Source organism: Taeniopygia guttata, chromosome 4 (assembly GCF_048771995.1).
Source record: "Taeniopygia guttata chromosome 4, bTaeGut7.mat, whole genome shotgun sequence".
In the NCBI taxonomy this organism is placed as follows: Eukaryota; Metazoa; Chordata; class Aves; order Passeriformes; family Estrildidae; genus Taeniopygia; species Taeniopygia guttata.
In genome coordinates this window covers 8,905,453-8,933,296 of record NC_133028.1, presented here as the reverse complement: position 1 = coordinate 8,933,296, position 27,844 = coordinate 8,905,453, and the positions used below count along the sequence as shown (strand labels likewise).

At 41.3% G+C, this 27,844-nt stretch overlaps 2 protein-coding genes and 1 long non-coding RNA gene across 5 annotated transcripts in view; 1 reads left to right on the top strand and 2 right to left on the bottom strand.

Annotated features, from left to right (window-relative positions):
* Window positions 1–1,406: 1,406 nt before the first annotated feature.
* RNF4 (ring finger protein 4) lies at window positions 1,407–17,653 on the bottom strand. Its single transcript, XM_030270590.4, is given in 9 exon segments — window positions 1,407–4,150; window positions 4,449–4,497; window positions 7,131–7,296; window positions 8,432–8,441; window positions 9,667–9,746; window positions 10,471–10,591; window positions 11,057–11,220; window positions 17,146–17,179; window positions 17,182–17,653. Coding segments are annotated over 9 exon segments (840 nt in total). The 5' UTR covers window positions 17,248–17,653; the 3' UTR covers window positions 1,407–4,000.
* A 516-nt stretch (window positions 17,654–18,169) lies between these two features.
* LOC115494908 (uncharacterized) overlaps window positions 18,170–27,844 on the top strand; it is a 29,804-nt gene continuing 20,129 nt past the window's right edge. The window contains exons 1-2 of the long non-coding RNA XR_012055512.1: window positions 18,170–18,751; window positions 23,177–23,269. This is a non-coding gene — a long non-coding RNA (uncharacterized lncRNA). The remainder of the gene's footprint in view (window positions 18,752–23,176; window positions 23,270–27,844) is intronic.
* Window positions 22,151–27,844, bottom strand: part of CFAP99 (cilia and flagella associated protein 99) — a 49,162-nt gene continuing 43,468 nt past the window's right edge. For all 3 annotated transcript variants that reach the window (XM_030270587.4, XM_072927941.1, XM_030270589.4), the window contains 2 exons: window positions 23,081–23,240; window positions 22,151–22,470 (listed from right to left, as the gene is read on the bottom strand). In XM_030270587.4, coding sequence (XP_030126447.4) covers window positions 22,303–22,470; window positions 23,081–23,240 — 328 coding nt within the window. In that variant the 3' untranslated portion in view covers window positions 22,151–22,302. The remainder of the gene's footprint in view (window positions 22,471–23,080; window positions 23,241–27,844) is intronic.

Sequence of the window (27,844 nt, the reverse complement as noted above, 5' to 3'; positions counted from 1 at the left end):
TATGAGAAACAGGATTAGAAAAAAAAGCAGTTCTCCATTCCCATTTCTAATGTATCTTCTTTTAACTGCTTACCTAAAACCTCAAGGTAACATTTACTATGGAAAATAAAAATATACAATCTACAATCTGTGCTGCATCCTAACCCAGGCAAGTGGAGGTTTGAGCTCGGCAACCAGAATGCAGCCATGGCCCTGCTAACCTGTTTCACCTGCCATACATCAACACTTACCCTTGGCAAGTCCCCTTTGCCAAGAGTCTGCTCACACAAAAAAGCTGCAAACACCTCTGTACAGTTTCCTCTGTAGTTCCAATTTCTAGTGTGTGATGTTCCTGCACTGGTCCCCAGTCCATAGCCATGGTCTCCACTCCAGCCCACAGGATCATCCACCCAATCTCAGCCTTCATTTCAGACACTGCAGCACTGCAAACATTACCCAGATTATATGTTCAGCCCAGCCACTGTACCATGGTTCATTCCCAACTCCTTAGACCAGGGCTGGTATGCCCTGGACCTGGCTTTCTATCTGGTTCATGTTCCATATCCACCCCTTCCGCTTTCCAAAACTGTGATACAGACTCAAACCCCAAGTGAGAACAGTTTTCTGTAGCTGCTGCATGCTTCATCCACCCAAAGTGCCAAATCTGGCTGCAAATCAGAGAGCAGATCCAATACTCCATCAGAAGCATATCAAGGCTTAACTGAAGCAGCAAGGACTCCCCATAACAACAGTCTTCCTGTCCACACAACCCTCCTTAAAACATCTGACAGCTGTTGAACAGCAGGTTACGTTATTGCATGATGGAGGTTGTCACTTTAATCCTGACCTGTAAAAAAAATCCACTATTAACAAATGGGGTGTAATAAGGCAAAGACAGTACAGCAGAAAGCAAAAAAGTTATAAGCTTATTTTAGGATAAAAACAAAAGTGTAATGAAATAGCAAATTACTCACCAGCATTTGGAAAGGCAGCTACTCCATATGTGTACAATACAAAGAGTAAAAAAGAACCAACACCAGAAAAGCAACTAAGAGGGATAAGCCAAGACCTTCAGGAAACAGCATCTCTTTAGTTTCTTTGGAGAAAAAAAAATGAACTGAGCTTTATTGTGACTTCCCAACTACCCTGTGTCCAGTTCTCTCCTCAGCATTCCTCCTCACCCTCTCTCCAGTGGCTGCTTCACATCCCACAGGCAACGGGACCTGCAGGGAGGTGGCCCAACCCCTTCCCACCCTCTCCCCTGCTCTGTCTGGCACTGGCTACCAGGCTCCCCCCTGCCCTAGGCAGTGCCTTTCTCCTTTGCCCCACACAACCCACACCGGCCCCAGCATCTGAAAGGCTTTGGCCTTCAGGATTATTTCCCCCCAAATCAATGACTCCAGCACAATGAAAAAAAGCACTTGTGATTGAGCAATCCAATCATTTTATTTTCACCCGTTAGGAGAACCCTCTGCCTACCAGCAGAGTTCAACATAGATGGGCAAACAGACTTGAATACAATTAAATACAGGAAAAATTGAACTATATACAACAAGACAGACATCTACTTTATATAAAGATATTTTCATTTTCTATGACTTCTTGCCAATGTGAAATATTGCTGGAACTGAAATATATCAGACTTATTTTTTTCCCCTTGAAGAAAAAAGCATGTAATGAATTTCTAATTTTTTTTCCATGTACTGAGACATAATATCCTCTTTGAGATGCACAAAGTTTGTGGTACTTCACAGGGTACACAAAAGCTAAAAACTCTTTGTTATAGTTTATGATATCTAAATTTCAATTAGATCTGTTTATTGAGACACTAACTCTAAAGTGGTATTTACATGGAGGAAGTTGTGCAAAATCATTTAGGCCATGGCTAGCAGACTGTGAAAGATGCATGGTTAAGTGACTCACCCTCATCCTCAGCAGTAATCCCTTAAATCCTCTTCTGACTGTTCCTTTCACACAGCGGCCATCCCAGGAAAACCAGCCATAATTTTTTTTTCTTTGTTAAGCTACTGGGACAAAGTAGCTCCTGTGACCCCTGTGGGTCTCTACAGTTTTAATGTTGGGCTGCTTTTCCTCATGTAATTAATACTTTAAGCATCAGCTCTCTGCTTTTGGGACACAACTGCAGCCATCACTGTCACCACAGTATCCTGAGACAGCTGTAGTCCTTGCTTGTAGTTTGTCTTACCCATGGGAGAACAGAGGAACCACCTGTGTGTAACTCTGTAGGAGTCACCCTATTGCCACAATACAGAAACTGCATATTCCTGCTAATAGAACTGAACCAAAGCCAGTCAAAAACAGGGTGGGGAAGGTACTGCATTTCTTCAGGCAGCCTTTATGTAACAAAATTTTCTATTACTGTATCCAGAAACATCATAATTAAAAAAAAGTCAACTTTGGGTTGCAAGGCAGCTTGAGACAGCTAATTTAGAAGAGCTTCTTTAATTAAAGGCTTCCTACAGATAAGGTCAGGCTAGCAAAGACACTTGTGATACCAACACTAACTAAAAACACCCTTCAATTGTGCTGCACCAGGGCACAGAATGGTTCTTATAATGGTTTCAATAAGCAACCAACTGCAGAGAGGTGGACAAGTTTAATTCTGGAGTTTTTCATAGATGCACCTACCACAGCTGTGGATCATAAACCACTAATTTCAATCATCTTGTCTACATCAACCTGTTTGTATCAGCTCACCCTGGATTCCAGATCAGCTTGGACATTTTAGCTGTAATTTTAAAATAGACATTTAGAACTCAGTCCTGGGGAAAAAGCAACTGGATTAGAGTGCATAAACTGGTGTTATAAAGTGGTGCTATAAACTAGCCTTCTCAGCTAGAGGATTTGTCTTTCCTAGGAGATATATCTGGCTTATTTTTTTAAACTGCATAAAAAAAACCTGGACAACCCTCAAGGCAAAGGGAGATTAAACTCTTCTCTAACTGGCTGTCAACATCGTTACTAAGCAGTTTTTAAGGCCTCCACTCCATACTGGCAGTACAGTTATTTAATTTTCAACCCTATTCACCAGGCTACATCCAGTCGGGTATCAGTGTAACAACCAGCGAGAACAGCAAAGAGAACACACTGAACTTAAAGCATTACACTGGGATCAGCTGACAGAGAAAGAAGATCTGTAGGTAGTTTGGTATTCAGCACACAGATGAATTTGCTTCTTGCTCTTCACTAGGAAGCCTAGAGAAGACTGTATTATCGACAGTTATTAGGAGAGAGTGTTACAGCACAAGTAAACTCAGGAGACCATCTCATGTGAGAAAATAATCTCAGTGTTGGTATTAAAATACAGGAATTCTTCACAGTTGAAGCAATCAAGGAATTATTTTCACATTGTACATGCTGCAATGTGTCTGTACTTGGGATCTCATGGAGTTCATAAAAACATCTGCATGTTCAAATCTTCTGCTCAAAACACTTGACTGCTGGTTAACAGCAGCTTACTTTATTGCATAACCTTTGTTGTCAATTTAAGACTGATTTATGAAAAAAACACCCTTCAGTACAGTACTCACTCTACTTGGGCAAAGATGATATGCAAGAAAGCAAGAGTCATGAGCTTCTTACAGAATGAAAAAAAGCGTAATGAAATTGTGAACTGCTAATCTGCCTTCTGAAAGGAAACTATTCCATATCTGTATGTGAAGGTAGGAATAATTAATAGAGTAAAAAAAACCCCAAAATATTCACACTCCCTCATTTAAGCATCAAAAAAAGTAGAAGGAAATGCATTAACTGCTTCCTTCGTGGTCTAGGTTGCTGATCTAGTTTAGACACAGTCATAGATGTAGCACAATAACCAGGAACGCAACAAGAAGCAACATGGACCATAAAAAAGCTGTCTACATACGTTCAAGTTGGTCTCCAAAAAAAAGCAGTTTTATTTGGATTTGTGCACAACCTGCTGCTCTTTAAATCTTCAGAGCACTGAAAATATAACATTTCCCCCAAAATCCAGTTGAGTCTGTCCTGAGAAATAAAGTACTCATATATAAATGGGATGATACTGTCTGTGAGTGAGTTTCTTCCTGCAGGTTGGGCAAGAGTTGGCATTCCTAAGGGAGTCACGGAGGCACTGACTGCAGAAGACATGGCCACATTTTGTTGACACAATCAGCCGTCCACTTTGCACAATCTAGAAGAAAAGAAACCACAATAGGCATTAGAAGTAAAGAATTCAACTTTGCTGGTCTACTGCCATCACACAAATAGGACTTAGAATAGTAAGGAACCTGAAGATATTCCAATGCCATCCTGCCAAGGGCTCCTCCCTCTACTCCCACCACTAAGAAGTGACTTAGACTGACAAGTTATGATGAGCTTCAAGCCAGCTCTCTGTAACATCCCACATCAGCCAAATGAGTTGTACACTCCCTCTCTGGCCCCTTCTCCCTCACACAGCATATAAAGGATGACAGCATGTGGATTCTTACCTCTGAGTAGACATCCATGCAAATTGGACAGCTAACAGTACCCGACGGCCTTGTGGTACAGAGAACAGAAGAAGAAAGAACATGCAGCCATTAATTTCACTGCACATCAAGGGTTACCCACACACAAAATGTCACGTCACCATCTGAGTGCACCATGATGCATTTCTTCTCAAGTTTTCTGTGTACCTTTAACTCCTCAGTTTGTGGCATGTATTAACAAGATTGTGTCCTTGTCTGTCCTAAAGGAAAGATTTTTCCCTAGGGGGATGATGCACTCAGTCACCCTGATCTAGCACAAGAACTCACAGCAGTCTCTTGTTCTGTTCAGCACTAATCTCCAACAGCTCATCAATGACAGCTCTGTAAAAAAAGCACTGAGCTGTGCCTTGGAAACAAGTCATTCTAGAAAGGGAAGAGGCTGTCAGAAGTTCCAAAATCCCCTGCTCTAAATTAGCAACAGCCCAGTAACATAGGCATTCCAAGAACTCCTCCTTATAAAATGTAGGTCAGGAGCAGACTAACACAAGGAAATACTCAACCCCAAATTTCCAGTTCCAAGGCAGAAAGACCAACCCAGTGTCTGTCACTGAGGTGTGGTTACACACGAGCCTCTGCTGCCTTCAGCCTCCACGACAGCAGTACTGCACGCACACTTAGCAACAGACAGCTCGGCTGCCTAGGGAACGTGTCCCAGCCCAAGGGCTGAATACTATCAGCTAGCAGAAACAAAAGAGCTTCCTGACGCTTGTCTTTACAAACTGGTCTCCAGTTTAAACCTTCAGAACTCTTTACCTAAACACTTGGCTTTCTCGTGTCACTGCCCATGCTGAACCATAGTTTGTAATTTATTAATCAAACAGGCACAGAAAGCATGAGATGGCCTTTATCCCATTATCTTAAATTCAAGGAGGGAGCACTACATCTACCCCCAGTTTCACCTACAGAATTTAACTCCACTAATTCTCCCATTTTTACTCCTCAAATTCTTGAGGCACCAGCTATAATACTTCAGTAACAAATTCCAACTGATGATAATCTTAGAAGGATTAAGAGTCCAACACTACAGATGGCTCTGGCAATCCCCAGCACCAGGAAGGACTCTTTTGTCAATGTTAAATGTTAAAAGCACTGAATTCTTTCAGTCTTACCTACACAGACCAGGAAGGTGCAATCTTTAACAAAGGAGACTGAAGGAATGAACTATTACTTTTTATATTATCCAATTAGTGGTATTTGTTCCCTGAAATACTTAACAACCAATATTTAAACATTTACAACTTCACTGGCAAAGCACATTATGGATTAGAATAACATAGGACTTTTTGGTGGCATATTTATGACCTGGCACCCAAAAGCTATATATACAAGTTCTCTCCTACACTGCCTTTCAGTAATCCAAAAGGCTCAAAGCACATCAGCTTCATTTAACCCTGTATGTCCCCTGCTCCTCACAAAAAAACCCCAAAAAACCAAAAAAAACCCCAACCCCCCCCCCCCCCCCCAAAAAAAATTTAGAATAAGTTTATACCACAATTCTTATATCCTTCTGATGCATTGGAGAGGCTACCTAGAAGACAGGCTAGACAAAGTTGAAAGAATAAAGTGGGTATTTATTAAAAGGCCTTCAAAGGATATACCTTGGGCAGTACAAAGCCTCACAGAAGCCATACCCAAGATGGACAACAGTCACAAGTTTCTCAGCTGGATGTAAGTTTGGTTTGTTTGCATATCAGAGGTTAATTGTCCAATTATAGTTTCAGGTAATAAAGTCACATTTCCCCAGTTTGCTTCCCCCACCCCGATTCATTTTTGTTTACATTTTCCAGGGCCCGAGGCAAATGGGGTGACCTTGGTTCCCAGGTCCAGGATTGTTTAGTCTGACCAAAAAATGGGAAGAAAGCATTCTAACTAGCATTCTATATAGACTTCAAAGTTATACACTAAAATGCAGTACAAAAAATACAAAAGCTAAGAACTTAAGGCATCACTTCAACTTGCTGAGTCACGTAGAGACTGGATTTTATTTCCTCAACCTAACATACTGAAGCATGATTTACTTTCTCTGCAGTATGGGGCCTTTACTGACTCAAACAGCAAGATTCCCATCCCAGATGCAAACATATCAGTGCACCATGACATCCATGGGACAGAACAAGAATTGACCATAGGAGCATGACCTCCAGCATCACCTTGCAAATATACCTTGGGGAAGCACAATGGTTTCTTTGAGAAAGGCAGCAACTGGCACAGTATGTAAAAAAGCAGGGAAAGCGTGTTTTTACTGGGATTTACCAGTCTGATGCCTGCCAGTCTCGTGATACAAACCTCATGGACACTAGCAGAAATATTTTATATCTAACGGAACTACTGGAGCTTTGTAGGAAAATGAAATACAACACAGGAGCTCCGGCCTGTGACTAATTTCCACTTCCTTGCCATACCCCACACTCATCTTTAAAGCTGTATACAAAGCTGTAGATCTGTTTTGGGCTGTTTTTTTATCCTAAAGTTAAAATGGTATCATTTGACTATCATGCCACGTAGGATGTTATACTCATTAAAGGAGGGAACTGAGTTAAGTGAAGGCTTCAGAGGAAGTCAGGTGATAACAAATACAACTCAGTCCTGTCTGTCTCAAAAGAAGCACAACTCCATGTTTGGTAGCTCATGAGGCATACGTACTTTGAACTTGCAGTTTCCTCTTCCAGTGGTCCCAGTTCTCGAGATGCTTTATCAGCCACATACACATCATTATCTCTTGTTTCATCTTCATCATCACTACTCAGTACACAGCTGTCTGCCTGTCGTTGGCTTCTTAGTCTCAGATTTCTCCTTTGTCGTTGGTTCTCTGTAATTTAATTTTGTTAAGTTAGCTATACTATTATCTATCTCTCTGGAACTATCCTTGAAATGCAAGATTAGATCATATTCAGCTGGGTTAAAAGCAGTCTTAAACAAGCTAGTTTCCAAATATTAAGGCTGAACGTGTCCAGACACTGTGAATATTCTGCTACATACTGACACAAATAATTTGATCTCTTCACCCTACAAACAGCTAAAATTTAATCTTGAAGATCCTCAGTGTCACACTGAGGAATTCCATGTAATTACACTACCTGTGAATTAATCTCCCCTATAAAGGGAAGACACTTCTCCCAATCCTTACTGACAGAAACTGCTACAATCCTATGTTGAAGAACTGCAACAATTGCTATGATCTGGAAGAGAGAGGACTGAACACAAGTTTATCTCTGCAACTCCAGTATCCATGTAGAAATAAGCTACTAAACAAAAAAATGACACAAGAAGTCACAAAATTAAAACCACTTCCTGCCTAAGTGTTCAGCTACAACTTTTATTGTAAGCATTTTTCACTTACTCTTGCTTCACTCAGAGCACAGAACAGATTACACTTTAGATAAGCAGCTGACAACACACTAATACATCTCCAATAATGTAATTAGAACTACATCTGAAAGATGTAAAAAATTAACTTCTTTAGACCTGTAACTATTTTAACATCTAAAGTACAAAAAAAATTTAATATTTCTCACTGCAAAATTTGAGGCATGTAATGATTTGTGCTCATAGTACGCATTAGTCCTTCTTTAGCTCCTTTACTGCAATACAAGTTAAACCAAACATCTAACTTTTTTTTTTCATTTACAACCAATATTCTAGTGCTAATTAAAATTATCGTCAACTTGGGGCTTAAAGAAATTTTGTCTTTAGAAAATAAGATAAAGTATTTAGAACAGCGTTTGATGTATTTTATTTCAGATACTTTCTACAAACTCTGATACTAACTAAAAAACAGAGACTGGATTAATTCTCTAAGGCACTGGCCAATGCTTTAACAATGTCCTTGGCCTTTTGCAGTTTCAATAAATGCTGCTCAAATTCATTGGAAAAGGCAAACAAAAAATAATAATTATTACATTTAGGAGAATTCCATTATCAATTTTATTGAAATGTCAACTCACCTTCAACAATCTTGCATCAATACACATGGGAAGGGAGAGAAAAGAAAATACAATTAGACTTTGTTGTGCACCCCTGGTCCTACATACAAAGACTAGCTAGGCACAGAAGTTCCAACAAAACAAGTTAAGAATGATAGGCTATTACTCTTACTTTGATTAGGACTATTAAAAGTAGTATATTAAATGCTTCACTGTAAACAACTATGTAGATGCTGATGGTTCTGCTCCCATGGCTCCAACTTTTCAAACCACCTGAACCCACTCCTCCCTGCTCCCCCATTTCAGTTCCATGGTTTAGGGTTCCAGGTGATTCTTTCTCCTCAAACAGGCCAGTTCAGCACTGATGTCCATAAACACTTCGTATTACAGCAGCTGCTGAAGAAAAGAAACCCAATCCCCAACCTGCTCTTGGTGGAACTGGAGCAGGGTAGGTGCAAATTCTGTTGTTAAGTTTGAGGCCCTTCCTTTGCAAAGGCTCAGGAATAACTCCAGCAAGAAATACTCCCTATGCTATTCCTGTTGCTTGTTTCTGCTTGGCACAGCAGCAGTGAGATCCCAAAACTGAGGGAATAAACAACACTGTCAGCTGGATCAAAGACTATTCTAGCTTTCATAAGAGCAGAAAAATATAAGGTTTTTAAAAGACTTCTGGGAGTATTAACCTGAACTTATCTTTCTTACTCTTCTTTTTCTTGGCTTTTCCTTTAAATCATTGGCCTATAGGGGTATTAGAAAAAATTTTTCACCAAGAGTTGTCAAGCACTGCAAGGGGCTGCCCAGGGCAGCCCAGTGGCATTGGCCTGAAATCACTCCTGGAGCTATTTCCAAGACACACAGTTGTGGTGCTTATGGACATGGCTTGGTTGTGGACTTGATGATGCTGGGTGAAAGGCTGGACTTGATCTTAGAGGTCCTTTCCAACCCAACAATTCTGATTCTATCTTTGCTATATCTAGAAAAAACTCAACTATCAACTGCATCTCTAAGTCCTGTTACATTACTTATGACTGATCTATATAAACTCCAGGTTCCAGAGCAAAATGTTATTTTATACTACTCTATCACTAACGACAAGTACACCTCCAGAACAGCTTCTTTGTTATCTGTAACACAGGCCCTTCAGGCCCTGACAAGCCAAATACAAACTTAAAACTTAAAGTCAGATTCTATCAGGCAACACATGAGAAAAGTAATTTGACTACAGTATTTAGTCAAGTGTGCTATTCACTACTTACCACAACGGAATCATTATGAGTTAGATCAACGACTACAGGATCAGAAGATTCACATGTGAGATCTACTACTTCTTCACCAGCTGAAAAATCAAAGTTAGAATTGAGGTCAGTGATTGAAGAGGAGGAAAACTGCCTGCCACTGCGTAACAGCCTAAGATTCAACCATCTCCTGCCCATCTTCTCTTCAGGAATGAGTCCAACAGCTTACTCAACCTTTGCCCTCAGCAATCCACAGAGAGCTTTACCAGCCCTCAGCAAGCTGAAATGCAAAAGAGCAGCTAAGCTCCTCACACAGTTCTGTCGGATGACAACAGCAACAGACAACTCATCTGATGGGAGAATGCTTACCACACAGAAATATAACATGAATCATATAGGATATAATAGTACTGTGCTGTGCATATTCCCTTGAGGGATTTGGCACAATTAGTGATAAAATTTTTTCCTTATCTTCTTCATAACTGGGAGTTTTGAAATTTTGTTTGCCACTCTGCGTAGCGGCAGCTGCTGTAACTCCCATCTCATCTGAATAGACATGCAGATGTTTGAGCAGCTCTTGAGGACTTTCTGTGTAACCCATCTATCACTAGTGGCAAATGCACTGTAGCTCAGTAACAAACCAAACCAGTTTTCAGTAGGCTTGTTGTTTAGCCATGCCATAGCGTGTGCCACTAGGCACTTCCTAAAATCACGTTTCCCTTCTTCTACAGTAAACAGCCTAGAAACTGGCAAAAACACATGTTCAGCTGGACCCAAACCCTCCAGAAGCACTTTCTGTTCTTATCACTTCAAAAGAAAGCTTACCACTTTCTTCAAGTTCTATTGGCTCTGCTTCTGAAGCCATTTCAGCAGTAGAAGCCATTAGCCTGCTTCTTTTTCGAGCTTGCCTAGAATTAACTGTTCCTCCACGGCGCTTCCGTTGAGTCTAAGAGAGAACAAAGACTTAGCATTTTCTGTGCAAGCAATATTAACATAGCCCTCAATTTTGCAACACAATAAAAGCACACAAGGGTACAGAAAACACTCCTGGAATGGCTGTAATAGTCATCAAAAGGTGGTATGGGTTATTCTTACCGGAATCGATTCCAGCAAGGAAAAAAACATCAGCCCAGATCCAGATCTCTTACCAGCTGCCTCACCAAGAAAAAGCCTATCATGATGGTTTGTAAATGAGAAACTAGTTCAGTTTATCAGGTTTTGCTGACATTATGAGCATTTCTGTACTACTGCTAGCACCTAGAGTGATTAAAAATCTTTACTGAACTTACATGAAAATTCAGTCTACTTATGTCCTGTGTTTTAGCTACAAACTCTTAAAACAGTTTGCAGAAATAAAATGGAAAATATCTTTCAAGAATCAGGTTTGCAGTGAGTAGCAAATAATACTTACTGTGCTCATAGCGTTTCTTGATCTCAAACCACTGAAAAAGAGGTACAAACACCACAAAAGTAATGGCAAGGAAGCTACAGCTATAATTTCCTTAGATTCCTTTAGGTAGCTCCCTGATAAAAACTCCAGGTTTCTGAAGATGAGAGGATGATGTACTTCCAAACCTATCAAAGAGAAGAGAGAAGGTTACCTGTCTGCAATGCTTGTACTCTCCAGCACCCCTGCTCTAAGATTCCCATTCCTGAGCCACCAGTTTCTGCCCAAAGCCAGAGGGGAGGGAAGTCCCCTAGTTCAGTATGTGAGCCTCAGACACATGCAGCTGGGCCTGAATCCTCAGTCATTCTCACCTGTGAACTAAACACCTGGAAAAGTGAATTTGACAGCAAACTAGAATAATATAAGACATCCCAATGACATTGAACTGAAAAGCAACTGAATGATACTCAAGGCAATGTCTGTGGGCAGGAATCAGTGGGAATTTTGTCATAAACAGCCATCTTCAGAGAACCTAAACTCCAGATGAGTGGCTTTCTTCTGCAACTCATCTCCAGATTCCAACAGCTGGGAGCCAAACAGCTTGAGAGGAATTTAAAGCAAGTGAAGCAGAAATTTCAGTTTTAAAATACGTGCTGACATGCAGGAGCATATGAGCACCCTGTAGCTGCTCTGTTACCTGCACATGTGCATGCCCAGCTACCTGCCAAGGAGGAGAGGTGCCAAGCATAAAGGCAGCTCTGAGTAACTGACAGGGGACTGCAGGTCCCATCTCGGAGCCTGCCTGTGCTACAGTTACCACCTGTCCAATGCACAGAGCGCTGGGGCTGGACATGGGCACAGCGGAGGGACCGGGAAAAGAGCAACTGTGTGTCCTGAGGTGACTGCACACTCTGGTATCCCCTGACGTCTGCTCTGTGCTCAGATGGCAGTCCTGTAGCTTCCAGCTAGACCTGAGAGGGGTGGGGGAAGTAGTGGAATTATTTTGGTGCCTGTATTCAAAAACACAGAGATAAAAGTCTGGGTTTCTCCCAGCTCTCGGCTTTCTTTCTCCAGAGAGAGAGAGGAGAGAGTTTTTCCTTGTTTTTTTAGCTAGCTTCTTGTTCCTTAGCTGAGGCAGTAAGCTTTTTCCTGGGACTGTGGCTTCCTCTTGTGGAACTGTTCAGCTTTTCTCTGGTCCAGCCTGGGGACCCCCTGCTGCCGAGCCACAGCTACAGAAAGGACTCTGAATCTACCATTTCTTCAGAGCAGCAAGAGCTTGTATTATTTAACATTATTCACTCCTTTTTTCATGCCTGTGACCAATCTGATTGTTAAATAACCAGGTTGTTTGTTTTTTTTTTTCACTTTCTCCAAGAGAACTCCTTTTGAACCTGTGGGGGACAGGTTGCTAAATCCAGCCTTTTATTAGAGGAGACACCCTTTCAGGACGTTTCCTCTTAAATTTGTCCAAAACAAGGACACACTGTCAAACAAGAACTGCTGAACTGTCTTCAGAGCTGACTGATTTTTGCCACAAACACCAGCACAGACTCTGTAGCCTACTCCCAGATGGGGAAACATGTGAACACACAGTGGGATGGAACAGCACTGGTAGTCAATCCTAGCCTTCAATTAAAGGAAACCTGACTGATCTTTTTCCGCTTCAACTTACTCCATTTCTTAAATCACTTTAAGAGACCTGTTAACACTGAACTGCGACATTATTAAAACAAAACATGCTCGATAAAAATGCTTGCACTCAATTTGGTACTTATAACAAAGCCCAAAGATATATTTATGTAGTTTCAAGTAACACAATATACCACTCATCAAATTTCTTACATTTTTTTCATTTTAAAACCAGCACAAAAGCCAAAATGAAAGTCAATATGCCTTTTTTCCCCCCCAGTTGAACTATATATGCCAGACTTAATGCTTAGTGAGTCCATGGGCACAACAGATCTCATTTTCAGAACTATTATATGTAACACCCTCTCCCAAGATGTTTTTAGAAATCTAAACTGACATGTTCAACTTTTCTGGTAGATAAGAAATAGCCTTATGTTGTCACCTGGGATGTTGAAGACTCAGGCTACCAGAGAAGGTAGACTGACTTCAGTCTCTTGCTTCCTCAATGCAGGACTCACCTATGCAATCATTTCCTTAACATTTTGTGTCCAGGTAATGAGAATTCTCTTTTTAACACTTCATCCCACTGCTCTTAAGGCCTAGATTTCATTTCACTTGCTAAGAAAGAAAGCTTCTCTTTGAGCCTTATCAACATTCTTGGGAAGATCCTATTTTACTCACTTTACTGAGTTTCTGGGATAGGAGACAAGAACTTTCAAAACCAGACCATGACAAATGCTGCAATCGTACAAAAACCCAACCAAAGAAAAAAACCAGAACAGCGAGACTGTTTTGTGAGCACATTTTCTAGTGCTATACAAGTTCCTAGTTCCATATGACTATTATTAATGGATTTGGAGTTTTCAGGAGACCAGGGGAAGAGAGAGGGGAAGGAAGATGATGAGGGATGAGGGATGGAGGCAAGGGAGAGAACCATCCCTAAACCTTACGTATCTGCTCTTTCAAAATAATTGCTTCAAGACAAGTTACCATCTTCGTTGACCAGCTACAAATGAAATGAAAAATTACTTAGGTAAACCACTTTCCTGCACACAGCAAGAGGATGAACAAGAGTGAGCAACGCACGAGGTATATTAAGAAGTTAGGCCATTAGATTATTTGTAAGTTTTATTTCATCAAGAAAGCCAAGACATGTTTTCCTTGATTGTCCTCAGATATTGAATTGGAAAAAATAACTGGACATTAAAAAGCTGGGAAAGGTTAGTCAGTGCACACATCTGAGAAATATAAAGAAATGAACTTTATATAAGCTTATTTTAAATTACAAGTTGTCTGAACTGTTTTTAAATAGAATCTTTCAGCACAACATTGACATATCTGCAGTGCTGAAAGACAGCAAAAAAATAAGCCTATTGTATTCATCAGGCAGCACGGGTTTGAATGTAAAATACCCAGAAAGTTTCACAACTTGTGCTTTTCAGACTTAATACTGAATACAACCCAGTGCAATGGTATATTTAGAGAGGGTTAAAAACCTTGCAGGGAACACCTCTGATGACTCCAAACAAAAACTTGCACAGATTCTCTTTGGCTGTGAGTGGTTTAAATGCCAAAGAAGAGCAGAAGAAAAAATGAAGCCAACCAACCAACCACGCTGAATTTTAAAGTTATGGTGAAAATAGAAATAACACATAATATAAGACATATTAAGACCCTCCTATGCACTTTAAATACTCAGACGCTTCTTTATCCAGACACAAAAAAACAGATTATTTACAGGATTATTGCAATGTTTGTGAACATAGGATTACTGTGAAATGTCTCAGAGGATTTCACATCAACCTTCATTGCAGTGGAGGACAGAACCACCTTTTGATACAAGTGACAGAGCACACCTTTGCTATTTAAGTGGTTTAGTTTTCAGAATCTTAGAACACTGACAACTGGGTTTCTTTATAATTAATGCAGAGAGTACATAAAAGGCACAAATGTTCCTTCAGGCTCAATGCCTCTTCAGAAGCTGCTTCTGAAGAATTGAGAACAGACAGCCACAGGGAAGCTCATCACTGTAAAACCACCTCAAATCATCACCAATAGGTTCATCATATCAACATGGCTCCTCTCAGGAGAGTCCTGTTTACTAAGAAAATCAGACTGATGGAATTTATTAAGACTATGGAAAGAGTCTTATGATCCAGTAACATTTTTGCTTTTTAAGAGCAAACCTTTTCTGTGGGCATATAGATGCCCACATGTTATTGGCTTACTTGGGAAACCTCACTGAACATCAACTGCCCAAGTATTTTGAAAACAAAGCAGAATTCATTTTCTTGAATACACCATAGATCACATTTAGTAATTTACAGGAACAGTGTATACACATCGCACACTAAGAGATACACTCATTTGGAAGGATTCCTTAAAAAATTTCAGAACTGCAGGACCACTTAATAACATAGTTTGTTACACAGGACTGGACAGCCCAAGTTAATGGGTTATATATATATATACATATATATATATATATATAAAGCCTATAACACTCTTCTTCCAGCAGTCACTATGAAACCACCCAGCACCACGACTCCCAGGAGTTGTTAATATAAGGAATTACTGCAGCAACCTCCCCTCTTCAACCCACAAACATCCAGTAACCTCACTCACAGCTTTGGCTGCAGTTATCTGTGAGATTCTAGCAAAATACATGCAGACATCAATTTGAAATTCTAAAATTATGACTTTTGAAGAAGTAAAAAGACTTTTCTTTGTGTAAAAACGTATCAAGCCAAAAAATACTTCTAACTTTTACAGACTTTCTACTGCTTCACTGCAGGACGGTACAGTACCAGAAAAGGCCACTCCCCTTCCTGTCCTCTGCAGAGTTCTGCACACGCAGTTATTGTTCCTAAACAGTGCTGATCTCAGAACAAGTAACATTTCAAAGACTACAAGTACCAACTTTTCTCTGTACTTGACAGAAAAGGTCAAGCTATTTAAATTAACAATGTTTACACTAGGAGTGATAACTGCTCTTATTCATCATTTAAGTCTCTTTTTTTTTTTCCCTCTACAAAAAAATCAACATTTTCACTGAGTTCAAGCTGAGCTAATTAAACACGTTGGAATTACCACTCAAAACCAATTCATTCTCTAGAATATTGAAAACTTTTCTTGCACTACTCTTAAAATGAAGTCTTGGTCTCCCACGTGAATGGAGGCAAATTGTCTGAAGCAAGAGATAGACATTTTCCCTGTCTCACTAACACAAACAAAACTTAAGTTCGTATTTATCCTAAACATGACAAATACAGTAAAGTAGCTACTTAAATAAATTAATAATGCCAGTCCAAACATTGGGAATGTGCAAGGCACAGCTGACAAGACAATTATATGTTGAATTTGTCAAAATGGGATATCTGAATGATGCCTTAAGTTTTAGTTTTATATTTTTCAGATCCTGTACTGGATTAGTGTTTAACTCTGAACTTTCACATAGACTGTAAGTAAGCTCTCATCACAGTTTGGTCTGACAAAACAATCCTTCCAGATCTGAAAACCAAGGTCACCATCACAGCCTAATACCTGAAAAGTATAAACAAATGTAAATTGGGGGGAAGTAAACCTGGGAAATGTCACTTCATTACCTGAAGCTGTAATTGGACAATTAACCCGATATGCAAGGAGACCAAACACAAATCTGCCTGAAAAACTCGTGACTGTAGTCCATCTTGCTTGTAGCCTCTGCGAGGCTCTTGCACTGCCCAAGGTGTATCTGTTAAGAGCCTTTAATAAATATCCGCTTTATTCTCTAACTCTGTCTAGCCTCTGTTCTAGGTAGCCAGTCCAAGACATCACCATGCCTTTAAGACTTTGCTTCTCATTTCTACTCCTGCCTTTAAGACTTGGCTTCTCATTTCTACTCCAGATGTCTTTTTGTACCCCCAACAACAGGAAGCACTGTATCAAAGATGCATCTGCATAACAACATTTTTGTCCTCAGAAGATGCACACAGCAGGCACAAAGTGCTAGTCTCATTTTTTTTTTTTAACCGTGGAGAACACTAATTTTTCATTCTTTCAAACCTTCCTATCCTGTATTTCCAGTACTTTTAAAGATGCTCTCATTTTCTCAAACTGCAGAGAAAAAACGAACTGAGACTCTGTTACCCAAATTAGGTAAAACGTTCCCATACTAAGAGACCTTCGTGAGAGGCACCATAAAAAGAGTAAAGATGAGAGATAACCAGTTTATAAACAGAAACGCACCAGTCTGCCTGCTTTAAGCAGGCAGTTACACCTACAGACAAATATGACATATTCATGAATAACCTAAGAAACCCAAAACAGATCCAAAAACAACCAAGAAATCCCCCAAACCCACCCACAGAACAAAACAACACACTGAACCTTTTCATCGGCCGTATGTCCTATTCCAGACACAGCAAAGAAAAATGGATACTGGCCAGAAGTAAAGCTCAGTGCTCCTACTTGCACAAATTTCTCCGAGAGACGCCACAACTCACTTTCAATAATCCCAAAAACAGAATAAAGAAAAAAAAAATGAGTTGAGTCTTTCCACATCCTGTAATGAAGTGCAGGTGCGGGCTGAGGCAGGCGGGGAACATTCCCCCCACTCCTACTGTCACACAAAATGGGAGGGCAGAGCGACAACTTCACGCAGCCACATCCACCGAGCCGCGGCCGTTCCTGCGGAGAACAGAGCCGTCCTGCCGGGCAGGAGCGGCGACAGCCCGGCCGTGCCCGCGCTCCGGGCAGGGCAGGGCAGCAGCGGCCCCGGAGCGCCCGGCCGGGCCGAGCACGGCGGCCCCGCCACGCGGCTCTCGGCAGCGGCTGCGGGGGAGCCGCTCGGACCGGGCCGCACCCGGGGAAGGGGCTCGGGCACCGTCCTCAGGCCGGAGCGGGGGCGGCGCCGGCCCAGCCCCGCGCACCGGCAGCAACGGCCGCATCTCCTCCGCTCCCCCCACTGCGGCCGGGAACGGCTGCTTCCCCTTCCGCTTCCCTTTCCTCGCCCGTCCCCTCCCTCACCTGCCGCCCCGGACCGTCGGGCAAGCGGGAGGGACGGACCCGCAAGCGCCGCTCCCCCCTCCCCCCCCACCGGCCGAACCCCCGGCCCGCCGCACTCACCTCAGAGCCGGCCGGCAGCGGCCCACGGCAGCGCCCGCCCCCGCGCGCTTACCATTGGCTGAGCTGCGGCCTCGCGCCCGCCGAGTGGTCGACGCGCACGTCAATCAAACAGCTGTTAGACGGGCGGCCCCACCTCCTCTGCTGCCGCGGGGCGTGCTGGGAGCTGTAGTTCCGCGCGGGCGTGGGGCCTAAGCGGGGCTGTAGAGGCCCGCGGAGTTCTCTCGCCACCCCTTGGGAAAGGTCTCCTGGTCCTCGGGTTAATTCGGCCCTGACAGACCCCGAAAGGCGCGGCTGAAGCCAGACCGTGCTTTTGCTGTGTTCTCCGGAGTTGTTGTACCAGGAGGTGGAGTGTGCGTGAGCTTTGGGGTGGGGTTCCCTAGCCTCCCCCTTCCCCCTCCCCCCCTTCGCCTTCCCCCTCCCCGTCTTCTGGAAACGTTTTGCAGAATCTCAGATTCGTGGAATCAATTAGGTCGGGAAAGACCTTCGAGATCATCAACTCTGACTGATGATTGAACACCACCATGTCAACCAGAGTGTTATAAACTGCTCGTGCAGAAGGAACATTTAATAGAACTGTGTGGTGGTTACTGCACCTTGTAACAATCCAGTTCCTTCAGAAACATTGTGCAGCTTTTATATCGAGGGCAAAAACCAACACCATACGTGGCAGACCACCAGGGGTTCCTAAAGACCCTCAAGAGGCCCCTCTGAGGCTCACTGGGCAAACCCAGGCAACTTAATATCTAACACTTCTCTGATTAATATGTACACCACAATATAAGGAAGATATTAAACTAATAGAGGGCATCCAAAGGAGGGTGACAAATATGGTGAAGTGCCTTGAGGGGAAGCCGTGAGTAACAGCTGAGGGCACTTGTTCTGTGCAGTCTGGAGAAGAGGAGCCTGAGAAGACAGAGACCTCATTGCAGTTACAGCTTCTTCATGAGGGGAAGAGGAGGGACAGGCACTGATCTCTGCTCTTTGGTGAGTGACGGGACCCAAGGAACGGCCTGAAGCTGTGTCAGAGGAGGTTTAGGTTGAATATTAGAAAAAGGTTCTTCACCCAGGGGATGGTTGGCCAGTGGAACAGGTTTCCCAGGGAAGTGGTCATGGCACCAGCCTGACAGAGCTCAAGGAGTGTTTGGACAATGCTCTCAGGACAATCACATGATGTGATTCTTGGGGATGGTGCTGTGCAGGGCCAGGAAATGGGCTCAGTGATCCTTGTGGGTCCCTCACAACTCAGCATATTCTGTGATCTCTGGCTAATAAACGCATCTATCATCTTCAGCCAGGCATGCACATTAGGCCAAATTATCCCCTGTGCATCTGGTGTTGTACTAAAGTAATGCTTGCTTCTTAACACTGTATTAGTGTTAAGGAGTTTTAGTCTTGATTTTCTCTGACAAGACCATGGTCATGTCCACTATTTCCTTAAACACCCCCAGGGATGGTCACTCCACTACTTCCCCGGACAGTCCATCCAATATCAAATCACCCTTTCTGTGAAGAAATTATTTTTCTCAGTGTGCTTTCAACAGACTGAGCAAAATTCATCAGGGCCATCAGTGTGGGAGATAGTTACCTCTTACCCATGGATTAATTACTCCAGATCCAATGTCTAACTTATAAACACTTGCAGAGGTATTTCAAGACCCTCGCCTCACTATCAAAAAGGGTTTTCTCCAACAGTTTTACCTTAGCACAATAAGCAGCTGACCTTCTCTGATTTACTGCCCTGTGCCTGACAATTTGGCTGTTTATAGATGAACAAGTCACTAGCTTCCCCTAGTGACTTGTCTTCCCTTCTCCTCCTCTGGGAGAGGAGTACTGTATATTTGCACTAGGTATTTTTTTCCCTGCCATCCCAACATAACCATCTCTGTGTCTTTAATTTCATTGAAATAATAAAACACCTATGTTCTCTAGGGCAGTTTGGATTACCTGACATGGCAGTCACTGAGTGTGTGGAAGAGGGAGCCAAATGCCACCAGCAGTGACCATGTCACCTGAGTGGGGAGTGCCCTGTGTCCAGTGTCTGTCACATGGCAAAACCCCTTGGTCTTCCTCAGATAATCTGGAGTTTGTTACACCTCCTTACACTGTAGTGGCATGTGAAGGCTTCTGTGGTCTGGCTGTTTGTGCTGAAATCAGAGATCTCTGAATGTGCAGCTTCCAGCACTACAAATGTTTCCTTACAAGTCTGTCACTACGATCAGACAGGTGCAACCTCTGACTTTGTTCCTCTGTTTTGACGGACGATTTCAGAGTCAGCCTTCCTCACTCAAGCTCATCTTCTTGGCTGCAAATGGTGTTACAAATGTGTAAATGAATGAATCATGAATTATTCATCCACCTGTGTTTCTGTGCAGCAAGTGTAGAGGCGTTGCTCCCTCAGTTATGTGTGTGTGGCTGCAGCAGGTGGTGGATGGTCCCTGCCACAGGCACCAGCTGAGGCAGCAAGTCTCAGTGAGCTGAGTGCCTTCACAGCTCACCTGGCTCCAGTGCCATTACAGCTGCTTTTGTAACACAGGGCTAACAAGTCCCACCAGACCTTTGATTGCTCTGCATTGCTCACCTCAGGTTTCCATGTGCCACACAGGAATACTAGGGAATGTCCTCTAGAAGCCAAGGCAGAGTGGTTCTGGATAGGGTCTGCTGTGTTCAGCATCAAGTTATACACATTTGTCAGGAGCAAGGTGGTATTTTTTATGTTATTCTGTGTATTCTGTTGCAAGGCCTGCCATCACTGAAAAATCAATAGGCTATATTGATACAAAAATACCAGTACAGGAATATATTGGTATTTTCTTCAAAACACATTTGTTTACATTCCTCAAAATGTTGATTCTGAAGGTGACTTTATGCATCAGATCCCAAAGTAGCAATAGGGCTATTTGTGATCTCTGAAGGCAAAAATTCCACAGCTGGATTATTGAGATTCATCTATTCCTCAGTCCTTTTATTTGAGAGCAAAGAAAATATAGAGAAGGAAATAATTCTGAATCAGCTTGATTGCAATTCAATAAGAATTTTGAAAACTTGGTCTAAAATCACAGGGGAAGAAGCCTGCAGTGTGATGGGGATTTGAAATTTCCACAATCTCAATATCAGCTTAATGATGCAAAAGGTTTGAGAACTGTTCAGCTGTGCAATATACTAGACCATGAGCGTCAGCTGTTAATTGCTGGCTTCTGGAAAATCAAGGTGTTGAGAGTCACCAGTTAGCTTTGTTGCTCTGGAATGCAGTGTAAAAGAATGCTGAACAACCACAAAGGAAGACAAACTCCCTGCTACCAAGGGTTTGTCATTTAAAGATATACAATACTGTACTAGACATGGTGTCATAGCTCCCTTTTCTATGTAGTTGTACTTCTATGATTCCTTCTTTTCACTCTCCTGTGTTCCTTAATTCTTGCTCTGGAGCATGAGCCCTACCTGCATTGCCTTTCTAGACTATTAGAGCATTTACTTGGAGTGAAAAATAAAGCACATTTTATCAGCTTGTGGGTTGTGGAAGTGATCTTCACAGCTAGATGGCAATAAAAGAATTCCATTAGACCTCCTTCAATAAAAAGTGAGAAATGCAATGTTGTGAGAGCATTAGAAGCAGCTGCCTGACTCTAATGTCAGCGACAGTCTCCTTCAATTTAAATATTTGCAATAGCCATAATTAAACACTTAGTAACTGGCATTGAGTTAAAATGGAAATACATTACATAGTCTTACTGCTGGGCGGATTTTCATTTTGATTTATATCCTCCTTGGCTTTGTGCCTGGATAAGTTTTGTGATTTAAAGGCTCTTTTACACAGTATAGAAATTGTCAGAGGGCAAATTGTCTTCTAGGTGAGTAACAGTTTTTACTTCTTCTGGAAGCAGCTCCCTAAAGAGATCAATGTTATGTTCTCCTTTTACTGTTTAAAGACTGAAGAAATTTACATCTGCAAATAGAGAGATGGCCTGCCTGGGTCATTGAATCTAGACTGACTTCTGGAGGCTTTCACATCATCTAAACCTTCTAAACAGTTTTTCCCTCATCCTCTAAAACAGTGTTGAAACTGGCAATCCTCTTACATAGTTACAGTCATGTAAGAAGGCATTTTAGGAACTTGGGCTGACCATGCCTTCTGAAAAGATGCATAATGTAAATAAATATTCCTTGGGGTTTGCCCTCATTTTTATTCTTTTGGAAAAATGAGTGTAGCAAACCATGGCATAGTATACAAAACCCGAAATACAGGCCTCAACATTCTTACACAGATACTTGCTATTATGCTGTAGGAGCTCTGATGATAATGTTTCTTAAAGCTTTTGATTCTAGCAGAAAAAATCATTATGTAATGAATCATTTTATCATTATAAAATAACATAAAAAATTAAATTATATTACGCACATTTTTATTCTATTGTGCCTGTAAGACCCACATTTTTCTAATCACACTGTAAAGGTGAAATAAAGAATACAATTCAACCTTGTAGTAAATAGGTACACTGGGATATTTCCAGCAGGCCTGAATTTGTTCCAAATGTATTTTATCTCAGATCAGAGCGCAGTACACAGGCTTTGGCTCCACTTCTTGCTGCTGCAATGAGCTCCCTTTTCTGAGCTGCCTCCCTGTCCATGAAGCCATGCTGAAGGATTCTGAACTGTCTTTCCCGACTCTCCTCCAGTTCTTTCCAATGGTTCCATTGAAAAGAATCCTGCAGGAAAGACACAGAGATGATCAGACTGCAAGTTATACAGTGATAAGTTTCCTCTTTAGTGAATATACTTCTATTTGATAATGTGCTGGCTGACAACACTGTTTGCTTGCTCACATGATTGGGAAACTTGTTGGCATCAAACTTGGTGTGATGAACAGAGTAGGTTGCCCAGTTTAAGATGACTTAAACACTGCTGCAACTCTCCACAAAACCATGGGAATGATAAACTGCAACATGCCTTGGGTGGGAGAGGGGTGAGCATCCCAGTGTGGTGTGATGGGATGTGTGTGATGGGAAGCTGGGAAAGACAAGAGTTGGAGATGGGGTAGGATGCTGTCTTGATGGGATATCGAGTGTGTGGTGGTAGGAGTGTGAAGGCAGGTGTTGAATGGATGAGTCCTGCTCTGTGACTGCAGAACATGTGAAAAGAAGGTGAGGTCAAGGCCACGGCTGGAGAAATTGTGCCTAGGCAGGAGGCAGGGTGTTGTTATTGCCAGCCATGTATGGCACCATCTGCCTCTGCCCCCATGCCAGTGCTGGCAGTTGAGCAAAGGTCTGTGAACAGCAGGTCTATTGCAGATCTTTTCTCCTTATGTAATAACCAGACCTTGCTTGACACCATTCTGGTTTTCTGGGGGCTAATCTTCAAGAGTCCTGCTTGCTTTTTACGCTCCATTGTTTTTTCTGTAATCTTCTTCTGCAGGTTTAAAATCCGTTCATCTTTCATGGGTCTTTCACCGGACTGGGACTTTTTCTTTTCTTCTTGCCTGAAAAGTCAAAAAGAAACAATGAGAAGGTAAAATATTATCATCCCCACAGAATAAGTCCATCTGAGCATATATTACCTTGATAATAATGAATTTGCTCTTGCTTCTGAGAACTAGTTAGACCCAAAAGATATTTAAATTATATAAATATAACTTGCATGTGGTACTCACATTTTGCCTCTTGTTTACAGAACAGCATTACTAAACCACATCAAATAATTTTTTCCCACAGGATGCCATGATGACAATATCTGGAGTATTTCAATCATGACATGACATTCTTTAGGAAAAAAAAAAAACATGCAAAACTTGGGATAATACTGCAGCTCTTTGCTTGTGTGAACTATGGAGTGTGCCTTATATGATCATTAGTATTCATCTTGATTGCTGTATTCCTTGGCAAATAAAATATTTTTTTTTCTGTGTAATGCAAATGCCCAGATACAGAATAAATTGAATGGTGATGTTTTAATTAAGGTTAGTTGCTCTGTGTGAGCATAAATTGATAGCAGCATATGCAGCCTAAAAGTAAGGCATAGCAGAGACATTATTGTATAGTCTTCCTTCCCCCTCATTTCTATTGTAGCCAATTTTGTGTCCTCTGGAATTTACATTTTATCTGGTTTTAAATACTTTCACCCAGTTGGCCCAATTTACTCACAACTTCTCCATGTAGGTTACACCATGTTACAGAGTGACTCACTTCATATCCAACTTTCTCTTTTATTCAACATTACCCTCGAATTTAGCTTAGTAAGGTCAAATTGTAGAGTTAATATTATGTCATGAGCAGCTGTGATTCTCTGGCTAAATTCAGAACTAAAGGAAGTGTCAGATCTTCCAAGAAATGTACACAATTGTATAGCCATGTTAGATCTGCTAGGAGAAGCTGGCAAAGGATAGTTTAATAAAATGTCTTTTTATATTTTTATGGTGCAACGTTACAATTGCTTTTATTGAAAACCAAATCAAGACTCCAAATTACCCAGAGCAGAGTGCACCAGGGCACTGTCCACTGATTCTGTAGCTGTCATTCTGTCAATGGCAGGACTAGTTTCACAGACAAGTTGCCTTTTGAAAAGAAATCTTTTACAACTGAACCCTTTTCTTATATCTTGGGTGGTTTCAGTATAAGACACACTTCTCAAGAAGCTGGCAGATAGGGAAGAAGAAAGAAGTACCTTCTGATGCTAAACACACCAATTTGCTTTTAAAAAGTGTCTGTATCAAGGATCCAAACAGTTCTTTCACCTTGGGAGAGATGGCTTTTGCCTGCCTTGTTAGTTTTATCTCTGCTTATAGGAAACTCTGTGATAACAAGTTTTCTTCAGCGCAGCCATTCCAGACTAGAGGTCCCCAAATCCTTAGGAACTGGATAAAGGGGAAATATGACCTGTGCCACATTCTGAAATGTGACTGTGAACTCTAAGTAAGGGACACAGTTAAGCTTGGCTTCTCATTTCCAGTTACTTTCCTGAAACACTCCCTGAACCCCTCTGCTCCATGTGTCATGCTATCTGGTTAGGATAATGTTTCCTTATCCACTTTAAGACTGTGATATACTCTGCTACACTGAGATTAATTTTTAACACTGTATTGTAATTCTAAAAACTGTCTGCTGTCACTTAACCTGATTGATGGCATGGTTTATTTCTATGTGCACTGTATGAAGGCATTGTATTCCAAAGGATGTAGGAGAATATAACAAGTAAAAGTTTTATAACTTATAAAATATAAGTTTTAAGTAAATACTTGATGATTAAGTCTTGTCCATGAGAATAAACAACAAAATCTTTCCTTACATGCAAATCCAGATTCTTGTAAATAAAATTAAAGGATGCTTCTATATTAACATTATGAATAGTTGCTTATTTCCGGGGTAATATTCATTCCTTTTCTAAATGTAGTCTCGTGCCAGTCATCTACACTATTCCAAAAAGCTGCCAGTCCCATAGATTTTCAGATGCCACACCATATCATAACAGAAATTCCAAGAGACGAAGGAATGAAAAAACAAATTTTAAAATTCTGGTTTTCTGTCATCAGTTGAGAACTTTGAGGGCTCAGGATAGAAAAACCTCTTATGATCTCTTTCACCTCATGTCATGTATTTCCTAAGGATGTAAGTTAACAGCCAGTCAGAATGGGATAGTACACAGAAAAATCCTCTCCAGATCTGTAGAAAATTATGTGATAATTTATTAAAATTTTTCTCAGCTATATTTAAAAAATAGGAATTTTGAAGTTTTGAACAGAGGTTTCTCCTATAATCTATATTTGACTCTTCATTTTAATTTTCAAACTCCAGCTTTGCATCAAAAGTATAAAGACATAGATGTATGTAAGAGCTGTAGTCAGGTCTTAACTGACTCAATACTTGTAGGAGGTTGAGTAAAAATGACCACTTGACTATTCTAGGCACCAAAATATCAAACAGCTAGGACTGTATTTATAAGCTCACACTATAAAATGGAGACTTGTGCAAAAACACAAATATTTTTTTAAAAGAAAAATTGTTTATATTGAAAATAATATTTAAAAAAAAATTCTCATAGCCTTAGTGAGTGGGGCTGTCTATACTTCACAGTATCTTGCCTTTTTCTGTCCTGCACCATATAATTCTAAGTTACTGCAGTTAGCAAACTGAATGTATCTAACTGTTAACAGTTCACTATTAAGGCAGTTACTATTTTGACATTTAAGAACACTACACTATTAGACTGATTACTGTTGTGTACTAATGTGAGTGATTTAAGCACTCAAAATCTGACTCTCTTCCAAAACAATTAATTTATGAAGCACCTAATTTTAGATGGGGAAATGATTGTTATTCATAACAGTGTTTTCCTCATGTAAAGTAAAAGTTTTGAAATTGCATAAATCAAAGTTCAGTCACTAAATCACAGAATGGCTGAGTCTGGAAGGGATCTCTGGGGGTCCTCTTGAGCACCCTGTCTGGTTAAGCAGAGCCACCTTGAGCTGTGTGCACTGGTCTGTGTCCAGATGGCTTTTGAACACCTCCAAGGATGGAGACTCCACAACCTCTCTGGAAAATCTGTGCCAATGCTTGGTCATCTTCACAGTAAAAAGTGTTTCCTCATACTCCTCTTGTCCCCTCAGTGGCCACCATTGAGAAAAGCCTGGCTTTTTTTTACAGCTTCTCTTCACATCTTCATATTTCTGGTCCATCATTACTGATAAATTTCCCCCTTTTGTTTCAATGATAGTGAAGAACTCATTACCTCCTCCTTCTCCTCCTCCTTTTCTTGCTCTGGCTGCCTTCACACTATTGCTCACCCTTCCCCACCTCAGGCCAAGAGAGAGGGGTTACCTTTCTCTCGGTGTGTGTGGTCAGTGCCCCTTCTCAGGGAGGGATCTGAGCACTGGCAGTGGCAGGGAGAGAAAGGATTGCTCTGCCATCTTGGCAAACACACCATCATTTGTAATGCAGTGCTGGGAGCCCAGTGTACCACAGCATTACCACAGTGTGAGACGGGGATCCAGGAAACTTTTGACTTGGTGGGAGTCTGTACATCTTCCTCACATACAAGGAAGTCAGGGAGGATTAGTTCTGCTCTCTGACAGCTTTAGACCACGTGAATGGTGAGAGCTTGCAGCCCCAGACTTCGAGTCCAACACCAAGTAACTCTCCCCGCAAACCACAGATAATGTGGATGGAGGGAGCTTCAGACCAACTGGTTTGAACTACTGTGTCATTCTCAGGACATCACATTGCAGTAATACATGTCTCTCACTAGAATGAAAGGAGATGTACCTCAAGTACACATGCATGTAACTTGAGTACATTAACATGCATTCAAACACACACAAATTTGCTGGTGCTTGAGTTTGAAAGCTGAGAACAGAATTGCTTGTCCACTTCAAATGACAGTGCTGATTTTCAAACTGTGTGAAATTCTAGCAATTAAAGGGATGTCCAGCATATGTACCATCCTGCAAGCACTCACAAAGCCACTGCTGTGATAGATGTCACAGCTTGCAGTCTATTAAAGGCCAATGTCTCTGTAATTTTTCATGTTCCATTTCCTATTTTGTTTAATATAGCTCATTATATACTTGCACAATGTGCTTCTCTTGTGTTGATGTATGATTGTGAATATTATTGAAAGGAACCTGCTTGGTAGGGACCTGATTAAACTCCAGCTGTCACTGAAGCAGGTGTTTAGCATAGTTTAGCTGCCATACTTTAGCTGATTAGTAGTAGCCTTCAACATAATGCAATTTAGGATGTAACACATAATTTTATATTGATGCATAAGGCTAACTTATGAGGACCATTGGTAAGATTTGCTTTTCTATCCCTATAATGATGAATCAATTCTGTAAACATAAAAATTAGCTTTTTACACCTCCTGTGCAACATATCAAGAATAGAACCCAAGCAATTAATCACTCACACTGGTTTGAGAGGTACTTCACGATTCAAGATCTGCAAATAAGATTTAATACACAAAGCCCATAGTTTCTATAGAGAGAAATAAAAAACTGCATGAAAGTGTCTAGCATTTGTAAATGCCATGGCCAGCATGCGATATTTCTGTATTAACAAAAATAACACCAGAGATTTGGATTCTGTATGAAAA